This window comes from Mesoplodon bidens, assembly GCF_964165515.1.
Source record: "Mesoplodon bidens genome assembly, chromosome: 16".
NCBI classification, from domain to species: Eukaryota; Metazoa; Chordata; class Mammalia; order Artiodactyla; family Ziphiidae; genus Mesoplodon; species Mesoplodon bidens.
In genome coordinates, this window is record NC_138173.1 from 33,017,454 (window position 1) to 33,037,080 (window position 19,627).

Sequence of the window (19,627 nt, forward strand, 5' to 3'; positions counted from 1 at the left end):
AAACAGTGACAGCTTTACTTCTTTTCCAATTTCGATTCCCTTTCTTTTCCTTCTCTGATTTCTGTGGCTAAAACTTCCAAAACTATGTTGAATAATAGTGGTGAGAGTGGACAGCCTTGTGTTGTTCCTGATCTTAGTGGAAATGGTTTCAGTTTTTCATCACTGAGAATGATGTTGGCTGTGGGTTTGTCATATATGGCCTTTATTATGTCGAGGTAAGTTCCCTCTATGCCTACTTTCTGGAGGGTTTTTATCATAAATGGGTGTTGAATTCTATTGAAACCTTTTTCTGCATCTACTGAGATGATCATACGGTTTTTCTCCTTCAGTTTGTTAATATGGTGTATCACATTGATTGATTTGCATTTATGGAAGAATCCTTGCATTCTTGGGATATACCCCACTTGACTATGGTGTATGATCCTTTTAATGTGCTGTTGGAATCTGTTTGCTAGTATTTTGTTGAGGATTTTAGCATCTATGTTCATCAGTGATATTGGCCTGTAGTTTCCTTTCCTTGTGACATGTTTTGTCTGGTTTTGGTATTAGGGTGATGGGGGCCTCATGGAATGAATTTGAGAGTATTCCTCCCTCTGCTATATTTTGGAAGAGTTTGAGAAGGATAGGTGTTAGCTCTTCTCTAAATGTTTGATAGAATTTGCCTGTGAAGCCATCTGGTCCTGGGCTTTTGTTTGTTGGAAGATTTTTAATCACAGTCTCAATTTCAGTGCTTGTGACTGGTCTATTTATATTTTCTATTTTTTCCTGGTTCAGTCTCGGAAGGTTGTGCTTTTCTAACAATTTGTCCATTTCTTCCAGGTTGTCCATTTTATTGGCATATACTTGCTTGTACTAATCTCTCATGATCCTTTGTATTTCTGAGGTGTCAGTTGTTACCTCTCCTTTTTCATTTCTAATTCTATTGATTTGAGTCTTCTTTTTTTTCTTGATGAGTCTGGCTAATGGTTTATCAATTTTGTTTATCTTCCCAAAGAACCAGCTTTTAGTTTTATTGATCTTTGCTATTGTTTCCTTCATTTCTTTTTCGTTTATTTCTGATCTGATCTGTATGATTTGTTTCCTTCTGCTAATTTTGGGGTTTTTGTTCTTCTTTCTCTAACATCTTTTGGTGCAATGTTAGGTTGTTTATTTTTGATTTCTCTTGTTTCTTGAGGTAGGATTGTACTGCTATAAAGTTCCCTCTTAGAACTGCTTTTGCTACATCCCATAGGTTTGGGGTCATCATGTTTTCATTGTCATTTGTTTCTAGGTATTTTTTTATTTCCCCTTTGATTTCTTCAGTGATGTCTTGGTTATTAAATAGTGTATTGTTTAGCATCCATGTGTTTGTATTTTTACAGATTATTTCCCTTAATTGATATATAGACTCATTACGTTGTGGTCGGAAAAGATACTTGATATGATTTCAATTTTCTTTAAATTATAAAGGCTTGATTTGTGCCCGAAGGTATTGTGTATCCCAGAGAATGTTCCATAAGCACTTGAGAAGAATGTGTATTCTGTTGGTTTTGGATGGAATGTCTTATAATAAATCAATTAAGTCCTATAAGTATAAATTAAGTCCATCTTGTTTAATGTATTGTTTAAAGCTTGTGTCTCCTTATTTTCATTTTGGATGATCTGTCCATTGGTGAAAGTGGGGTGTTAACGTCCCCTACTATGTTTCTGTTATTGTCTCTTTCCCCTTTTATGGCTGTTAACATTTGCATTATGCATCGTATGTTGGGTGCGTAAATATTTACAATTGTTATAACTTCTCTTGGATTGATCTCTTGATCATTATGTAATGTCCTTCTTTGTCTCTTGTTATAGTGTTTATTTTAATGTCTGTTTTGTCTGATATGAGAATTGCTACTCCAGCTTTCTTTGGTTTCCATTTGCATGGAATATCTTTTTCCGTCCCCTCACTTTCACTCTGTATGTGTCCCTAGGTCTGAAGTGGGTCTCCTGTAGACAACATATATACAGGTCTTTTTTTGTATCCATTCAGCCTGTCTATGTCTTTTGGTTGGAGCATTTAATCCATTTATATTTAAGGTAGTTATCGATATGTATGTTCCTATTAACATTTTCTGAATTGGTTTGGGTTTATTATTGTAGGTCTTTTCCTTCTCTTGTGTTTCCTGCCTAGAGAAGTTCCTTTAACATTTGTTATAAAGCTGGTTTGGTGGTGCTGAATTCTCTTAGCTTTTGCTTCTCAGTAAAAGTTTTATTTCTCTTTCCGAATCTGAATGAGAACCTTGCTGGGTAGAGTAATCTGGATTGTAGGTTTTTCTCTTTCATCACTTTAAATATGTCCTGCCAGTCCCTCTGTCTTGCAGAGTGTCTCCTGAAAGGTCAGCTGTTAACCTTATGGGGATTCCCTTGTATGTTATTTGTTGTTTTTCCCTTGCTGCTTTTAATATTTTTTCTTTGTATTTAATTTTTGAGAGTTTGATTAATATGTGTCTTGGTGTTTTTCTCCTTAGATTTATCCTGTATGGGACTCTCTGTGCTTCCTGGACTTGTTTATTTCCTTTCCTATTTTAGGGAAGTTTTCATCTATAATCTCTTCAAATATTTTCTCAGTCTCTTTCTTTTTCTCTTGTTCTTCTGGGACCCCTATAATTCAAATATTCATACGTTTTTTGTTTTCCTGGAAATCTCTATGACTGTCCTCAATTCTTTTCATTCTTTTTTCTTTATTCTGCTCTGCAGGAGTTATTTCCACTATTTTATCTTCCAGGTCACTTATCCATTCTTCTACCTCAGTTATGCTGCTATTGATTCCTTCTAGAGAATTTTTATTTTCATTTATTGTGTTGTTCATCCTTGTTTATTTGCTCTTTAGTTCTTCTAGCTCCTTGTTAAACGTTTCTTGTATTTTCTCCATTCTATTTCCAAGATTTTAGATCATCATTACTATCATTACTCTGAATTCTTTTTCAGGTAGACTGCCTATTTCCTCTTCATTTGTTAGGTCTGGTGGGTTTTTACCTTGCTGCTTCATCTGCTGTGTGTTTCTCTGTCTTCTCATTTTGTTTAACTTACTGTGCTTGGGGTCTCCTTTTCACAGGCTGCAGGTTCATAGTTTCCATTGTTTTTGGTGTCTGCCCCCAGTGGGTGAGGTTGGTTCAGTGGATTATATAGGCTTCCTGGTGGAGGGGAAACTAGTGCCTGTGTTCTGGTGGATGAAGCTGGATCTTGTCTTTCTGGTGGGCAGGACCATGTCTCGTGGTGTGTTTTGGGGTGTCTGTGACCTTATTAGGATTTTAGGCAGCCTCTCTGCTAATGGGTGGGGTTGTGTTCCTATCTTGCTGGTTTTCTGGCATAGGGAGTCCAGCACTGGAGCTTGCTGCTTGTTGAGTGGAGCTGGGTCTTAGCGTTAAGATGGAGATCTCTGGGAGAGCTTTTGCCTTTTGATATTACATGGAGCCGGGAGGTGTCTGTTGGGCCAATGTCCTGAACTCGGCTCTCCCACCTCAGAGGCACAGGCCTGGCACCCACTCGGAGCACCAACACTCTGTCAGCCACATGGCTCAGAAGAAAAGGGAGAAAAAAAGAGAAAAGGAAAGAAAAAAACAGGTACATGGGGAGTTTTTGCCTTTGGGGAAGTCTGAGGTCTTCTGCCGGCGTTCAGTAGGTGTTCTGTAGGAATTGTTCCACATTTAGATGTATTTCTGATGTACTTGTGGGGAGGAAGGGGATCTCCACTTCTTACTCCTCCGCCATCTTGAAGGTCTCCCGGATTTATGTTCTTAAGGCCTTACTTACTACTCTGTCAGTCCTCAGCTCTACTTTGCCAATAGATATGTTGGTTACACCCCTGTCTTTTGAAATTGATATTTTATTTAAACTAAATTCAACCAATGACTCTTGTGCCACTGTGAAAGACATATTAAATAAGTGTTCAACATAGTATGATACTCTTCATACTTGGTTGTTTTTCAGAATCTTAAATTACTTAACATTTGAGTAAGAATATTGACCACATATCCACTATTATTTTTTTAAAAAATATATTTGGATTCTATTTAAAGAGAACAATTTTTCTTAAATTTTCCTTTTTTTGTGTGTGTGAGTGTATTAATTGACAAAATATGTGACATCCTACCCAGGTATTTTACTTGATTTTGGACTATCTTTGATCATTGAGTCACATAGATTACTTTATACCAGGAAGCTAGAATTTCTTCCACATAAGACCACATATGAGAAATCTGTAGTGATTACTGCAACTTGTATAATTATTAAATACAGATATAAGATGCAATAGATGTTAGAATACTGAACAGTATTATTTATAAGTAAATGCTCTAATTTTAACTAAATTTTCTTCCTTCTTGTCTCCCTCAGTCCCTCTCCTTCCCTCCCTCTCCCCTCCTTCCTTACTTCCTTTCTTCTTACTTTTTTAAAACACCTAACATTTGTCAAGTGCTTATTCTATATCAGGTTTTGTTCTAAGTGTTAAATATTTATGAACTCATTTAATACTTGTAATGACTCTGGAAGGTAAGTTTATAGTTATGGGTAGAAACTGAGGCACAGAGTTAGTCTTTTTTAATATATTGGTAGATGTTTTTAATTCTCACTTTTACAGATGAGAAAATATGGTTTATTAAATAACTAAGAAGTGTTAATTATCACTGTTAAAATTGATGATTGACATATTTTTTTTTTATTGTCAGAGGTAGTCCAGGGCTTCCCTGGTGGTGCAGTGGTTGAGAATCCGCCTGCCAATGCAGGGGACATGGGTTCGATCCCTGGTCCAGGAAGATCCCACATGCCGCGGAGCCACTAAGCCCGTGTGCCACAATTACTGAGCCTGTGCTCTAGAGCCATGGGGCCACAACTACTGAGCCCACATGACACAACTACTGAAGCCCACATGCCTAGAGCCTGTGCTCTGCAACAAGAGAAGCCACCACAATGAGAAGCCCACTCACCACAACGAAGACCCAACGCAGCCAAAAATAAATAAATAAAATAAATAAATTCATTAAAAAAAAAAAGAAGTGGTCCAGTAGGAAAAAAGAAGGAACAGTAGTTTAATTGAAGTCATTGTCACCTAGTTTATACCTGATACTTAGATGGTGAGTCTTGATATTTTGACCACTACTTAGCTTTCTCATCTGTAAAAACGATTGGATAATCAACTACTACTCCAATATTTAGTAAGCAAACAAGGTATTAGATACAAAAGTTTTGTGAAAAACATAAATTGCTTCAAAAATATTCATGTGCTTCTTCATGTATGTGAATGAACATATGGTAGCTTAGATAATTTAAAGAATTAGGTAGAATTAATTTTCAGAGATTCAGGGAATCTAAGAGTATGGAATAGTCAGAAGCAACCCAAGGAAGCTTGAATCATATGGACTGTGTCAGGGAAAAGCAAGGAGTGAACGGTTACTGTCTAGTCAGACTAATCATGAACAATGAAGGGGAAATAGAAAGTAGTTAAGAAATGTCTGTAAAGGAAATCATGGATAAGATCAGTGTCATTGGAAGTATGCCTGAGATGATCTTACCAGCAGCCTGAGAATATCTTACCAGCAGCCTTGTGCTAGAGGAAGAGAAGAGTAAATGCAAATAATGCACCAACCGAAGAAACTAAAAAAGGAAAGATCCTTTTAATCAATAGTTATGAAGAAACAGTTGAAGGCTTTGAACTAAGTAAAATACTTTATGCTATTCTTGCAATTGAGTTAAAACAAATTATCAGAAAACACAAGGTTTTTAACCATCTTGCTGTTCTAGACACATAATGTGTGAACTGTAAACACAGAAATAAATTTTAAAGCATTCTTAGTTTCAATCCATTGATATTGAATTCAGCCAGTTACTTTTCCCTCATCATTCATCATTCAGTGAACCTCAGCCTGTCCAATCTCATGTCCTTCTGTAATCACCCTTTGTTTGGCTGCTCTTTTACATAGACTCTGAAAGAATCATTTTTCCTTAAGCCATATAGAATTGTCATGCCCAGCTTTAGTTCCACACCTCAATGAATGATGTCCTATTCAAAAGCTCTAATACACACTTAAGCATTTAAAAACATGCTGCACATTGTTATTGTTCCATGTTGTAAGTCTCCTTTTCTCATCCATCAAAATTGGAAATGCTATTACCCATCAGTATATAATACTTCTGCCCCACCTGCAAACCCTTTCCACCCTTACTCCATTCTTCTCCCCACCAGTTCCTAACTCATCACTAAGCACAAAGGTGATGCTTTGTTTATGGAATGAAACATTTTTGAGACCCACAAAAAGAAGGCGAATTGAGGGCATGTTTAACACTACTTTAAATTATGTCCTTCAGCTTTACTATTAGGGGAAAAGAAGATGACGAGCCTTTTGACAAAATCAACTGATAAGGAGGCAAATGCACCTTGTTTCAGAAGAAGGAAGAGTAGAGCAGGCATAGGATGAGGCTTTTCTTATTTGTCAGTTGTGTGAGTGCAAGTTGTATGCTGTTTAGATTTTAAAGTATAGAAGGACCATATGGGTACATTTCTGTGTATTGCGTCTAGGCCTTCCTTAGAACAATGGGTGCATTTTAAGAATGTTTAAAAACACTTTCTTAGTAATGAGTTGGCATTTATTAAGGCAGTGTTAATATCCTTTTAAAAATCACTTTTTGCTAGAGTTACTACTTTGATACAACATTTCTACCTCATTTATTAAATTTTCTTATAGAAACTGTGTACCTTACTTTGATGTTTTGTGAAGATAATGTAACGGTAAGGTGATTTGGAAATTTTGGAAAGGAATCTTTTTTTTTTTTCTTTTTAACTATATAACTGGAAATTTCTTTGAGAGGAAATTTTATGAGTGTAGGCTCTGGATCAAACTGCCTGGTTCTAGTCCTGATGATACCACTTATTAGTAGTGTGAACTTGGGAAAACTACCTCTCTGTGCCTCAGTCTCTTTTGTAAATAGGAGGATAAAGATAGAACCTTCCTCCTAGGATTGCTGTGATGATTAAGTGAGCTAGTGCCTGTAAAGTGTTAAGAATAGTGCCTGGCTCAGACTACTACTCAGTAAGTATTAGCTATTAAAGAAGATGTTAGATTCCTCCAAGATAAGTGTATTTTTACCACCTGTTTTACAAGGGGACCATAAAGTATCTGAATGTAAGGCTATGTCCCTATGTCCCATAGTTAAAATAGACTAGAAAAACCGGAGCTCTGATACCACTTATTGTAATTAAACTTTTAAGTTTCAACCTACATGAAGGATGTATTTATGTTAAATGTTCAAATGAGATGTCTTCACTTAGTAGATAATATTCTTTTAAAAAGAGTTATACTATTTGTTTTTAAGTTATATGATCATCCTGTGAATAACTTTTAGAGTGTCGATGACTTTTAGATTTAAATTCAATTGAGGCTCTTATCAAAAAGTGGCTAAGAGTCCTCTGTGCCTTCACCAAAAAGAGAAGTGAAGAGTTTGCTCTTCATGTTATGATTGTCAGGAAGATTAATTGCTGGCAATAACAGTAGAAGAGTTAAACCTGCAAACAGTAGCTCACCTGTGTGCCTAGAAAGTACAAGGAGTTCAGGTTTACTTACTTGTAGTATGTAATGCCTGGAGAGGCAAAGATGAGGCTAAGGGGTGTGGACTTTACCCTCTGGAACTGGGTAAAGATAAACTGAAGGATCTTAACAAGAGATATATTCAAAGTGGTGATTGAAGCATGATTAATGACTGAGGGGAGGCCCCAGTGAGGAGAAGTGTTGAGAAAGAAAGAAGAGAGAACCAATGAGGGAATGTTCTAGTCTCAGGAGATGTGAATCAGAAACATAGGTGGAGGAGTTTACTCTGGATACTGAAAGAGTTGATAAATGATGTTGAGGGCCCTGGTGAAATTGTAGATGCATCTTTCCAATGGCATTTACCTACAGTTTGGAACAGTTTTAAAACTCACTCCTTATAAGAGTGGAGAAGGCCATTCTGGTATTAAGAACTGCAGGGTGGGACTTCCCTGGTGGCGCAGTGGTTGAGAGTCCGCCTGCCGATGCAGGGGACACGGGTTCGTGCCCCGGTCCGGGAAGATCCCACATGCCGCGGAGCGGCTGGGCCCGTGAGCCGTGGCCGCTGAGCCTGTGCGTCCGGAGCCTGTGCTCTGCAACGGGAGAGGCCACAGCAGTGATAGGCCCACGTAACGCAAAAAAAAAAAAAAAAAAAAAAAAAAAGAACTGCAGGGTGGATGTTTGAGAGAATGTGTGGCTAGGAATTGAGTGCCTGATTCATGTAATAGTCTAGGCTGTAAATAGAAGAGTTAGACTAGGAGGGAACTATAAGCCTAAAGAATATGGGAGATAAAGCACCCAGAATTTATAATGAAGTCTCAAAGAGCACATGTAGTATGAGGATGTGAAAGATCTGGAAGGACAGAATACAGAGAGTAACACATTGCATTTAGTATTTTGGAATGATGACAAAGTTCAGGTTGTGGCTAAATTGAGGTAGCACCGAAGGTCATGGAGCTGTAAGATTTATGATCTTGTCCACCTGAATGTTGAGATCTTCCAGATTGTTGAGAGAAGTTGGCTTTGAGATGTGGTTACAGATATTTGTGTAGGTTTAAGGCCAGGAGTCAAATTTTAATGAAAATGGCAGAGTAGTTGGGAAGTCAAAGTTAACATCAATTGAAGTTACAAATGGTGGTTAAAGAGCTGGATATTATCATTTTCAAAATGGGACTTTTTGCATGAGGGTAAAAGAGTAATAGGTAAAATTGATAACAATGATTAATTAGTGAGTAATCTGTAGAATGTAATGACATTTGCTGGAAACTCCCTATTTTCCTACTTTACACTGATAAATCTGGGGCCCAGAACATGGAAGTGATTTGCTCAAGGTCACACAGTTATAGAGCTAGTAAATAGTAGAATCAATGTTTGAGTCAGGTGTCTTTAAACTACAGTATTCCATCTCTACTGAACATTGGAACTGAAATTTTTATTTTAATTTTCAAAATTTGTATTTAAACCAGATTTTAGAGCTTTTGAGTCTTTTTTTTGAAACTGGCACATAATCTTACACGTTTTATTTAATAGTGTGATTTTTAGTGTTTCTTTGTTACTACTTTTTTCCATTTTGAAATAGTTAAGGATGGGCTAGCATAATATTTATTTTATTTATTGCTCCCTTTCTCTATTTTCTTAACTTTGCTAACATAGGTTCTATTTTTGTTGTCAGCACTGGGATATTAGAAACTTGCCATTTACGAACCTCTTCCATAGGTAATTCTAATTTAAATGATTAGCCTTCCTATGAAAAGAAAAAAATATATCTGTGACTGACCCTGGGAATCTGGGAATTCTTTACTTTGAGCTATTAGCACCACTGTTCATTTTTTGAAATCCAGCTGTTAATTGTTTATGCAGCATTCATCCTATTGGAACACTGCAATCTCAAATGTTTGCCTCTTTTTTACACTCGGGGTAATTAAAAGCAGCAGTAGCTCATTCTAAGCAGTGGGCTACCCACATCTTAAATAAAATCTAGAGAGAAAGAGAAGAGGACGGTAACTTTCATTTCCAGTATCTCAATTATGTAATAATGACTTAACTCCTCCTTTCCCACACCTCAAGAAAAATTGCTGTTAAATCTGAATAGGAAGATAGAGCACATTCTATTGGAACACTGGCATTACATAAGTAATTGTCACTTTTAAAAGTAGTTTTTGGGCTTCCCTGGTGGCGCAGTGGTTGAGAGTCCGCCTGCCGATGCAGGAGACACGGGTTCGTGCCCCGGTCTGGGAGGATCCCACATGCCGCGGAGCGGCTGGGCCCGTGAGCCATGGCTGCTGAGCCTGCGCGTCCGGAGCCTGTGCTCTGCAAGGGGAGAGGCCACAACAGTGAGAGGCCCGCCTACCGCAAAAAAAAAAAAAAAAAAAGTAGTTTTTATAATTTTGTTGTAAGATGATGCAGTTAGCATCTGTTGTCAGTGTACTGTAATGGTGTACACTAAAGTTCTACTTCCTCTTCTTTCACAGGGTGAATTTGGAAACAAAGTAATTTTCAGAGATCTGAAAGACTGAGATTGATATATTAGAAAAAGTTACCATAATGCCTAACATAACTATTCTTATTTCTCATGTCCTTAAAATGGTACTCCTGTCCCCTCTTCCACTCCCAATGTTTTCCGGGTTGTGCTAAGTTTTGTTTCTACTCTGGAGTGTGTGGAGGGAAAGAGAAACAAAATATGTCAAGGAGAAAAAAAACTTATCAGAAAGAGAAAGACAAATACCGTATGCTAACACATATATATGGAATTAAAAAAAAAAATGTCATGAAGAACCTAGGGGTAAAACGGGAATAAAGACACAGACCTACTTGAGAATGGACTTGAGGATATGGGGAGGGGGAAGGGTAAGCTGTGACAAAGCAAAAAAGAGGCATGGACATATATACACTACCAAACGTAAGGTAGATAGATAGTGGGAAGCAGCCGCAGAACACAGGGAGATCAGCTCGGTGCTTTGTGACCGCCTGGAGGGGTGGGATGGGGAGGGTGGGAGGGAGGGAGATGCATGAGGGAAGGGATGTGGGAACAGATGTATATGTATGACTGATTCACTTTGTTATAAAGCAGAAACTAATAAAAAAATAAATAAATAAAAAAAAATAAATAAAGTTCTGAAAAAAAAAAACTTATCTGAATATTCTTTAAATTATTTTCCTTGTAGTCCTTCAAACTTGTAGTCTTAAATTTCTTAAAGTATCTACTGTTTCATAAATTATATATATATATATATATATATATATATATATATATATATATAGTTTGATTCATTTGCTAATATTAACTTACAGTATTTTCAGTGTTGTGGCTAAGTAAGAAGTAGAAAATCACTGATTTTTCAGGAGCTAAATATTATTATTTTAAATTTTCATGCAGTCAATTTACTGAGAACCCACTATGTCCCAGGCAGTGTTGATTACTGGCTGTATTTTCCTCTGCTGTACAATATATCCTTGTTGCTTATTTTATACATAGTAGTTTGTGTCTCTTAGTCCAATACCCCTATCTCACCCCTTCCCCCTTTCCTCTCCTCAGTGGTAACCACTAGTTTATTCTCTATATCCATGAGTCTGTTTCTGTTTTGTTATATACATTCATTTATTTTATTTTTTAGATTCCACATATAAGTGATAACATACAGCATATGTTTTTCTTTGACTTATTTCCTTAAGCATAATACTCTTTAGGTCCATGCACGTGTTGCAGATGTCAACATTTCATTCTTTTTTATGGCTGAGTAATATTCCATTGTGTATATATATACCACATTTTCTTTATCCATTCATCTGTTGATGGGCACTTAGATTACTTCCATATCTTGGCAATTGTAAGTAATGTTGTTATGAACATTGTGGTGCACATATCTTTTTGAATTAGTTTATTCTTTTTCTTCAGATACATACCCAGCAATGGAATTGCTGGATCATATGGTAGTTCTATTTTTAGTTTTCTGAGGACTCTCCATACTGTTTTCCATAGTGGCTGCCTCGATTTACAATCCCATCAACAGTGTACTAGGGTTCCCTTTTCTGCACATCCTCACCAACACTTGTTATTTGTAAACTTTTTGGTGATAGCCATTCTGACATGTGTGAGGTGATATCTCATTGTGGTTTTGATTTACATGTCTCTGATGATTAGCATTGTTGAGCATTTTTTCATGTGTCTGCTGGCCATCTGTATATCTTCTTTGGAAATATGCCTTTGCCCATTTTTTAATTGGGCTGTTTGTTTTTTTGATATTGAGTTGCATGAGCTGTTTACATATTTTGGATATTAACCCCTTATTGGCCATCATATTTGCCAGTATTTTCTCCCGTTCAGTAGGTTTTTAAATTTCATCCATGGTTTTCTTCATTGTACGAAAGCTTTTAAGCTTAATTAGTTCCCATTTGTTAATTTTTGCTTTTATTCTTTTGTCTTAGGAGACACATCCAAAAAAAGATTGCTGTGGTTTATGTCAAAGTGTGTTCTGCCTGTATTCTCTCCTAGGAATTTTATGGTTTTAGGTCTTTTTAGATCTTTAATTCATTTTGAGTTTATTTTTGTATATGGTGTGAGGAAATGTTCTAATCTTTTTCTTTTACATGTAGCTGTCCAGTGTACAATATCATTTGAAAGGTCTTCATCTGCTGATTCTCTGTTTTGTGTCATTTCTGAGAGTCTTTCTATTATCTGATTTTTCTCCTGGTTGTTTCTGTGTCTTTTTATGTGTAGTAATTTTTGGTTGCATGCTGTGAATTTTATGTTGTTTATGTTTATATTTTATGCTGTTGCTGTTATTGTTGTTGTTGTGTGTGTGTGTGTGTGTGTGTGTGTGTGGTGTCCACATATGTGTATGCATTTTAATTTCCCTTTGAATTAAAAACTTGTGGACCAGCTTGATCAGTTCAGTGTTTATTTTTAAGTTTTATTTGGGTGAGTCTAGAGTAGACTTTACTTTTGGGCTAATTTAACCCTCCTATTAATGCACAGCCCTTCTGAACTTTCCACCGAAAGACCTGGATATTCAACAAAGCTGCTCAGACTCACTTATCTCCCAGCCCTATGTGTACTCTGGGAATTGTTCAGCTTATGGTTCCCAGGCAGTTGTTCTTTGCCTGGCCTTATGGGATCTTATCCTAAACACGTACAGCTTGATGTTTGGCCAGAGACTCAAGGATACACTATGCAGATTTATGGGGCTCTATCTTTACATACTTTTCTCTTTGGGGGAACTCTCCTCACAAATTGCAACTTCCTCAGTCTCTCTAAAATCAGATCTGTCTCCTCAACTCAATGATAATGCCTTATTTGGCTATTTTCCTACTCCTTATGCCACAGTCTATATGACATATGTATATAGTATAATATAGAGTATGTAATATAGAATATATAATATGTATATATATGTAGTATATAGTACATACTATATAGTATATATACAGTACCTTTAGGCAAAATCTGATCTTAGGGCTCATTACATTTGTTTTTCTTCTCTCAGGAATTGCCATCTTTCCCTGCTTGCTAAACAGTATCTGAAAATAGTGGTATCATATATTTGATACAGTTTCTTTGTGTTTACAGGAGGAGGACAAATCCATGATGCTGGAGGCAGAAGTCCCTGCTAATTTAGTTTTGGTTCCGATTTATTCTTATAAATGTGTTAATGGAAATCCTGTCCAGCTGACTATGCAGGGTATAATAGGGCCATACCTTTGAGATTTGAGCCTTGGTATTGACTCACCTGGTATAGAATTTTAATTAAGCACAGACTGGACCATCCTGAATGGCAGCAAGATTACTAGCAAAGATGTAGCAATATTATTAGATTACTCTTTCATTAATTTAGGCTTAGTGAAGTTTTGAAATATTCTTCAGTTTTTGTTATACCCTCTTGAATTAGATCCCATTATTATAAATAATGTTTTCCTGATGTGAATTGATTTAGCTGTATTGTTAATTACTGTATCATTTTAAAATGTCAGGAGCATCGTTTCTTGCTATTACAACCATCTATGCTGAGACTGGGTCAGGTTTTGTAGTACCAAGTGCTTCTGCCAAAGCAGGAGTGGAGGCCATGAACAAGTGAGTACTACTGTGTTAATCCTGTCACTGAAGATAAATAATGTGCTTTGGTAGCTTGTGTAACTAAATTCCTGCTTTCTAGTCTCTTTCCAGAGAAAAATAAAACAAAGACTAATTTGGATTCACCAGGAGACATTCTATTTCATGAATAAGTCCTAGTTGTCTACAGCAGCACTGTCCAATAGAATTTTCTGCAATGATCAAACTGTTTTGTAAATCTGCAGTATCCAATAGCTATATGTGGCCATTGAACCCTTGCATTCTGGCTACTGTGACTGAGACACTAAATTTTATTTAATTTTAATTACTTATCCAGTATGACTGTGTATTATAAAGTATGAGAAAAAGTCTGATAGGAACTCAGACTAGTGTATCCATGTATCTTTACTAGTGCCCCCTCTGACCTCTCTTAAACATACCTTCATCCTTTTATTCTACCTACTATACACGATTAATAGAACTAACATAGGCCGTGACCACTTGTCAGCTCTTTTGGCCTTTTCTCAGCAGCATATGATTGCTTTTTGAATCTGTTCCCCATTGGCCTTTTCCACTGTCTTAGTTGTAATGTAAGGTCTTATCATTGCTTGTCTTGCTTACTGTAATAACCCCATAATATGTTTCTCTGCTACCAGTTTCTTTTCTCTTTATTTTTTATTCACATTCCCACCAGACACATCTTTCTAGAAATGTATATCTGCTTATTATAATGCCTAGCTAAAAACCTAATATCATTTTTCTATTACTCTTTGGAATAAAAGCCAAAACTCAATATGGTATTCTAAACAGACTTGTCTCTGGCCTTTCTTTATTCATTGACTTATTTGATAAATATTTATTGTGCATCTTTTGTGTACATGGGATACAGGGATATGATAGTGATGGAAATAGAACAGTCCTCATTCTTACCTGAACTTACATTCTTTTACCATTATTCCTGTGCTTTTAATTACCATCATTCCTGTGCTCTATATTTTCTTAAACACACCACGCATTTTTATATCTCTGTGCCTGGGTTATGCTGTTGTTGGAATTTGCTGTGGTATTTTGCCTCCCTTCAGGGCGTTTGTATCACCTCCTCTGGGATATTTTCTTTCATTTCTCTAGAAGAGAATTAACCATTCTCTACTCTTTGCACCCTTAAAACTTTGTTTATTCCAATCTAGTGAGAAGACTAACACATTAATAAATGCCATCCAGTGTTGTAGATTCTAAAATGAAGGGGCACAGAGAAGGGCATTGTAGACTATTTTTAACATGTCATTAAAGCTATATGACTTCCCCACTAGAATGAGTGTTCTGTGAGAGAAGAAAGCATATCTTATTCGTCTTTGTATACTCATTGCTCAGCAAGATCGGGTACATAGCTGGTGCTTAGTTCTTGTAGAACTACATAATTGTTCTCTTTTTCGAGTAGTCTCAAGATTCTTTTTAACATTTAAACCAGTAATACACATTTGTTTGAGATACAAAGAAGTTATACTTTACTCAGCAGTTTAGTTTGGATAGAGATAATTACCGTTTTTTGGGTTTTTTTTAATGTCAAATGGTATTGGAAATAAGGGATTTGAACTCGACTATTTTGGCACCATTTGTACAATATTTATTTTGTCGAGATCTTTGACTCTTGTTAGAGGTTTCAATTTCATGTCTTTTAAGGACTATGATTCTGTGCTGCTTTTTTGGTATTACTGTATAGTGAATTGCACATAGCAGATGCTCAGTAAATGTGTACCTTCCTCCCCAGCCCGTGTTCCCATCAGCCCTCTTTCATATTTTGTAGTACACAGTCATACCAGCTAAGGTCTTGTAGGTCCCTGAATACTGCATGTTGTTTATGCCTTTGTCCTTTACTCACACTGGCCCATATGCCCGGGCTGTCTTCTTTTCTCCACCCTACCTTCTAATATCTCCCATCCTCTTCTTTCCCCCTTACTCCCACAAAAAACTCCTAATCCTTCTTCAAGTGTCAGCACAATTATCACCTCCTGAGGGAAGCCTTCCATGTACTTCAGGAAGGCATAGATACTTCTTCCTTTAAGTAGTCTTAGCACATATTACACAGTTTCCAGGATAGTAGTATCTAGTTCATTATACAACTAAAGTGACCTCTCTTGAGAGAGGGACCATCTCCTGAAAGCAGGGCTGCCTTTCTTTATTTGGGGGTATTGGCATATAGTAAGCTCACAATAAACACCTGTTGATTGAAAAACAATAATGGTTAACATTATTGAGGATACTGTACTTAGCATCTTAACATGCAGAGTGAGCCAGTGAGGTGGATTCCTCATGTTACAACAGATCTTTTTTTTTTATTAGTTTCTGCTTTATAACAAAGTGAATCAGTCATACATATACATCTGTTCCCACATCCCTTCCCTCATGCATCTCCTTCCCTCACACCCTCCCCATCCCACCCCTCCAGGCGGTCACAAAGCACCGAGCTGATCTCCCTGTGCTCTGCGGCTGCTTCCCACTATCTATCTACCTTACGTTTGGTAGTGTATATATGTCCATGCCTCTCTTTCGCTTTGTCACAGCTTACCCTTCCCCCTCCCCATATCCTTAAGTCCATTCTCAAGTAGGTCTGTGTCTTTATTCCCGTTTTACCCCTAGGTTCTTCATGACATTTTTTTTTAATTCCATATATATGTGTTAGCATACGGTATTTGTCTTTCTCTTTCTGACTTACTTCACTCTGTATGACAGACTCTAGGTCTATCCACCTCATTACAAATAGCTCAGTTTCGTTTCTTTTTATGGCTGAGTAATATTCCATTGTATATATGTGCCACATCTTCTTTATCCATTCATCCGATGATGGACAATTAGGTTGTTTCCAGCTCCGGGCTATTGTGAATAGAGCTGCAATGAACATTTTGGTACATGTCTCTTTTTGAATTATGGTTTTCTCAGGGTATATGCCTAGTAGTGGGATTGCTGGGTCATATGGTAGTTCTATTTTTAGTTTTTTAACAACAGATCTTGAGAATATAAACTAGGTTAAAAGAGCTAGCACTAGAACACATTTATCTGCTGCACCTATGAATAGAGATAGCATGGCTTTTCCTCTTAAGCCAGTTTCCTTAATAGCTTGGGAAGTTTTTCACAGAATGCTGTAAACTCTGCTCAGCTCAGTAATTCTGTTAAGACACACAGCTACTACTTCCCTAGCAATCTAGTAGGTGCACTACAAGTACATACCCAGGGTAGGTATGGTCTTGGACTCTGTCAAAGATATCACTCAGAAAAGCAGTTTTTATGTATGATTTGCCTGAAAGAGATGCAGCCCATTTCTCTAAAATGCACCAGTGGATTAATCAGATTAACAGACTGTACTTGGAACACAATGCCTTATAAAACTTTGCTTTATAAAGCATTGTTAATGTTAATGCTTATCTTAGTGTTATCTTAGTGTTAATGCTTATCTTAGTGTTAATGCTTATCTTAGTGATTATCTTATTACATAGAGCTTATGTTATGCTTTATAAAACATTGTAATGTTTATCTTAGTGATTATCTTATAATTACATAGAGCTTATGTTATGCTTTATAAAACATTGCTTTATAAAGCATTGTTAATGTTAATGCTTATCTTAGTGATTATCTTATAATTACATAGAGCTTATGTTAATGGAGATCTTATAATTACACAAAACTTATCCCTTTGTATCTATTGCAAGGATACAGTGTCTTAAGGACATTACTATACTACACAATTTTCCTTTTATATGTTTTCTTGGAAGAAATGTTTTATTAAATTTTTTTGTCGGAAACAATTGTGTTTTTCCTGAGAGATTAGCTTGCTTTTTTCGTTATGGGCAGTGTGAATTGTGTAACTGATTAGGCTTACCTTTTGCATAGCATCATGGAAGGAGTAGATACAAGTTTTTGACCTGCCTATTATAATTATATAGAATATCACAATACATTTAGTTATAAGTTTCATTCTCGACTTCTTTATATTTCCTTATCCTTGTTTTGTTTGTTTTCTTTCTTTTCAAGTAATTTTATCTTCTTCACTTGCATTATATGTATTCCTTAAGTTACATTAAGTCATTTTTTGAAAGTAGATTAAGTATATATGCATGCAAATATACATATGAATATAAATTTCTAAAATAAGTTTAGGTAATAAAAGTTAGACATATCAAGTAAGCTTTTTTTAAAATTTATTTTTGGCTGCATTGGGTCTTCATTGCTGCGCATGGGCTTTCTCTTGTTGCAGCAAGTGGGGGCTACTCTTTGTTGCGGTGCACGGGCTTCTCATTGCAGTGGCTTCTCTTGTTGCGGAGCACGGGCTCTAGGCACATGGGCTTCAGTAATTGTGGCACTCAGGCTCAGTAGTTGTGGCTCTTGGGGTCTAGAGCTCAGGCTCAGTAGTTGTGGTGCATGGGCTTAGTTGCTCCACGGCATGTGGGATCTTCCCGGAGCAGAGCTCGAACCCTTGTCCCCTGCATTGGCAGGCAGATTCTTAACCACTGCACCACCAGGGAAGTCCCAAGTAGGCTTTTAAAACAGGTTGCTTCTTCAGGGTTTCATGTTTGCTATTAGAGTTCTATTTTGCTTCAGGGCATTTAGCAAGATTCTTTTAGATTCTTATTTCCTTTTTAGCTCAGTTCAACAATTGTATTAAAGCCTAGTTAGACATGATATGGTTAATATTTTAAATCTATGTAATCCATCTCTTACTCAATTAAGGCACTTGTAATGTTGCAAACATTGTAATCTAATGTACTATGAGTAAAGTTACGTTGAACTTTATAAGTGCAGGACTGAACTCCAGAAAATGTGGGGGAGAGACGTGAATCTCTTCCTTCTTTATGCTAAATAATGATACCCTTTTCAAAGGTGTGTATTGATATTGGACTTCGTTCAAAACGTGAATAGTAGGTCATCTAGCCTAGTGCTTAAGGACACTAAAATGTAAATGGTAGATAGTACAGCAGAGTGTGATTAAGGGCACAAACTCTAGAGCTAGACTGCTACAGGTTGACTCACTAGCCATATGACCCAGAGCAAATGATTTAACTTCTCTGTGCCTCAGTTTCCTTGTCTGTAACAGGGGGGGATAATAATAGTACCTACCTATTGGAGTTGTAGTCTCTGGCATTTAATAAGCATGCAGTCTTGGTTATTAGTATTTTTAATATATAGTATGATATTTTAGAATCTGTGTTGTTTATTTTAATTTTTAGGTCTCTTGCAGCTGAATGGGGTAAATATGGAATGAGATTCAACGTGATTCAACCGGGGCCTATAAAAACCAAAGTAAGTTTTGGTTTGCTTATGATCACATTTTGAGTGAGTAAGGCATGAAAGATAGTAGATAGATTCTGATGTGTGCAGGATTTTCCATGATACCTTAGTTTGGAGCCCTGGTGGAAGGGAAGAGGGTTTTGCCATTATCCAAAATAAGAAATAAGGAGATGGGCAAGAATACAGCAGCTATACAACTCCTTGATTAGGTCTATTTCAGTGTCGTAATCTTTCTGGGATCTTTTATGCCATCAATTTTGGCATTTTGTCTGATTTGCTTTAATGATCTGTTATTGTGTTATATTTCTTAATTTTTACTATATTTTAAAGGTTCTTACTTTGACATCCTTTTTTAAAATGGAAATGTAACTATATTTTAAATTTAAGAGATGCTTTAGAAATTTATCATATAAGCTTGGTCTTGTTATAGGCAACACTTTCTTTGACACATGTCTGTGCCTTTTCACTTTCAAACACTGTTATGCACATCTTCTAGTTCCCATGTCTCTCTGATTAAAAATCCTTCTGATGGCATGCATTTCACCTGAAATCAGATATTGCAACTCATAATTATCACTAATGCTGTTACAGATGTTGCTTAAAAGGTTCACAGGTCCTCTGTTCTCTCACATTACCCCAAATGACTTCACTCTCATACTTCTTTTTGTTCCCCTGTAAAGCAAGAATTTATAATCCCAACTGGGATGTTTCTTTGAAGGCCCAGGTGAAATTTGCTAAGTTGCTTCTGTTGTATAAACTGAAA

General features: G+C 36.6%; 1 protein-coding gene across 2 annotated transcripts in view; it reads left to right on the forward strand.

The window, feature by feature from the left end:
• DECR1 (2,4-dienoyl-CoA reductase 1) overlaps nt 1-19,627 on the forward strand; it is a 66,985-nt gene that overhangs the window by 38,832 nt on the left and 8,526 nt on the right. For both annotated transcript variants that reach the window (XM_081258657.1, XM_081258658.1), the window contains exons 6-7: nt 13,506-13,605; nt 18,804-18,876. In XM_081258657.1, the coding sequence (XP_081114783.1) occupies nt 13,506-13,605; nt 18,804-18,876 (173 nt within the window). The remainder of the gene's footprint in view (nt 1-13,505; nt 13,606-18,803; nt 18,877-19,627) is intronic.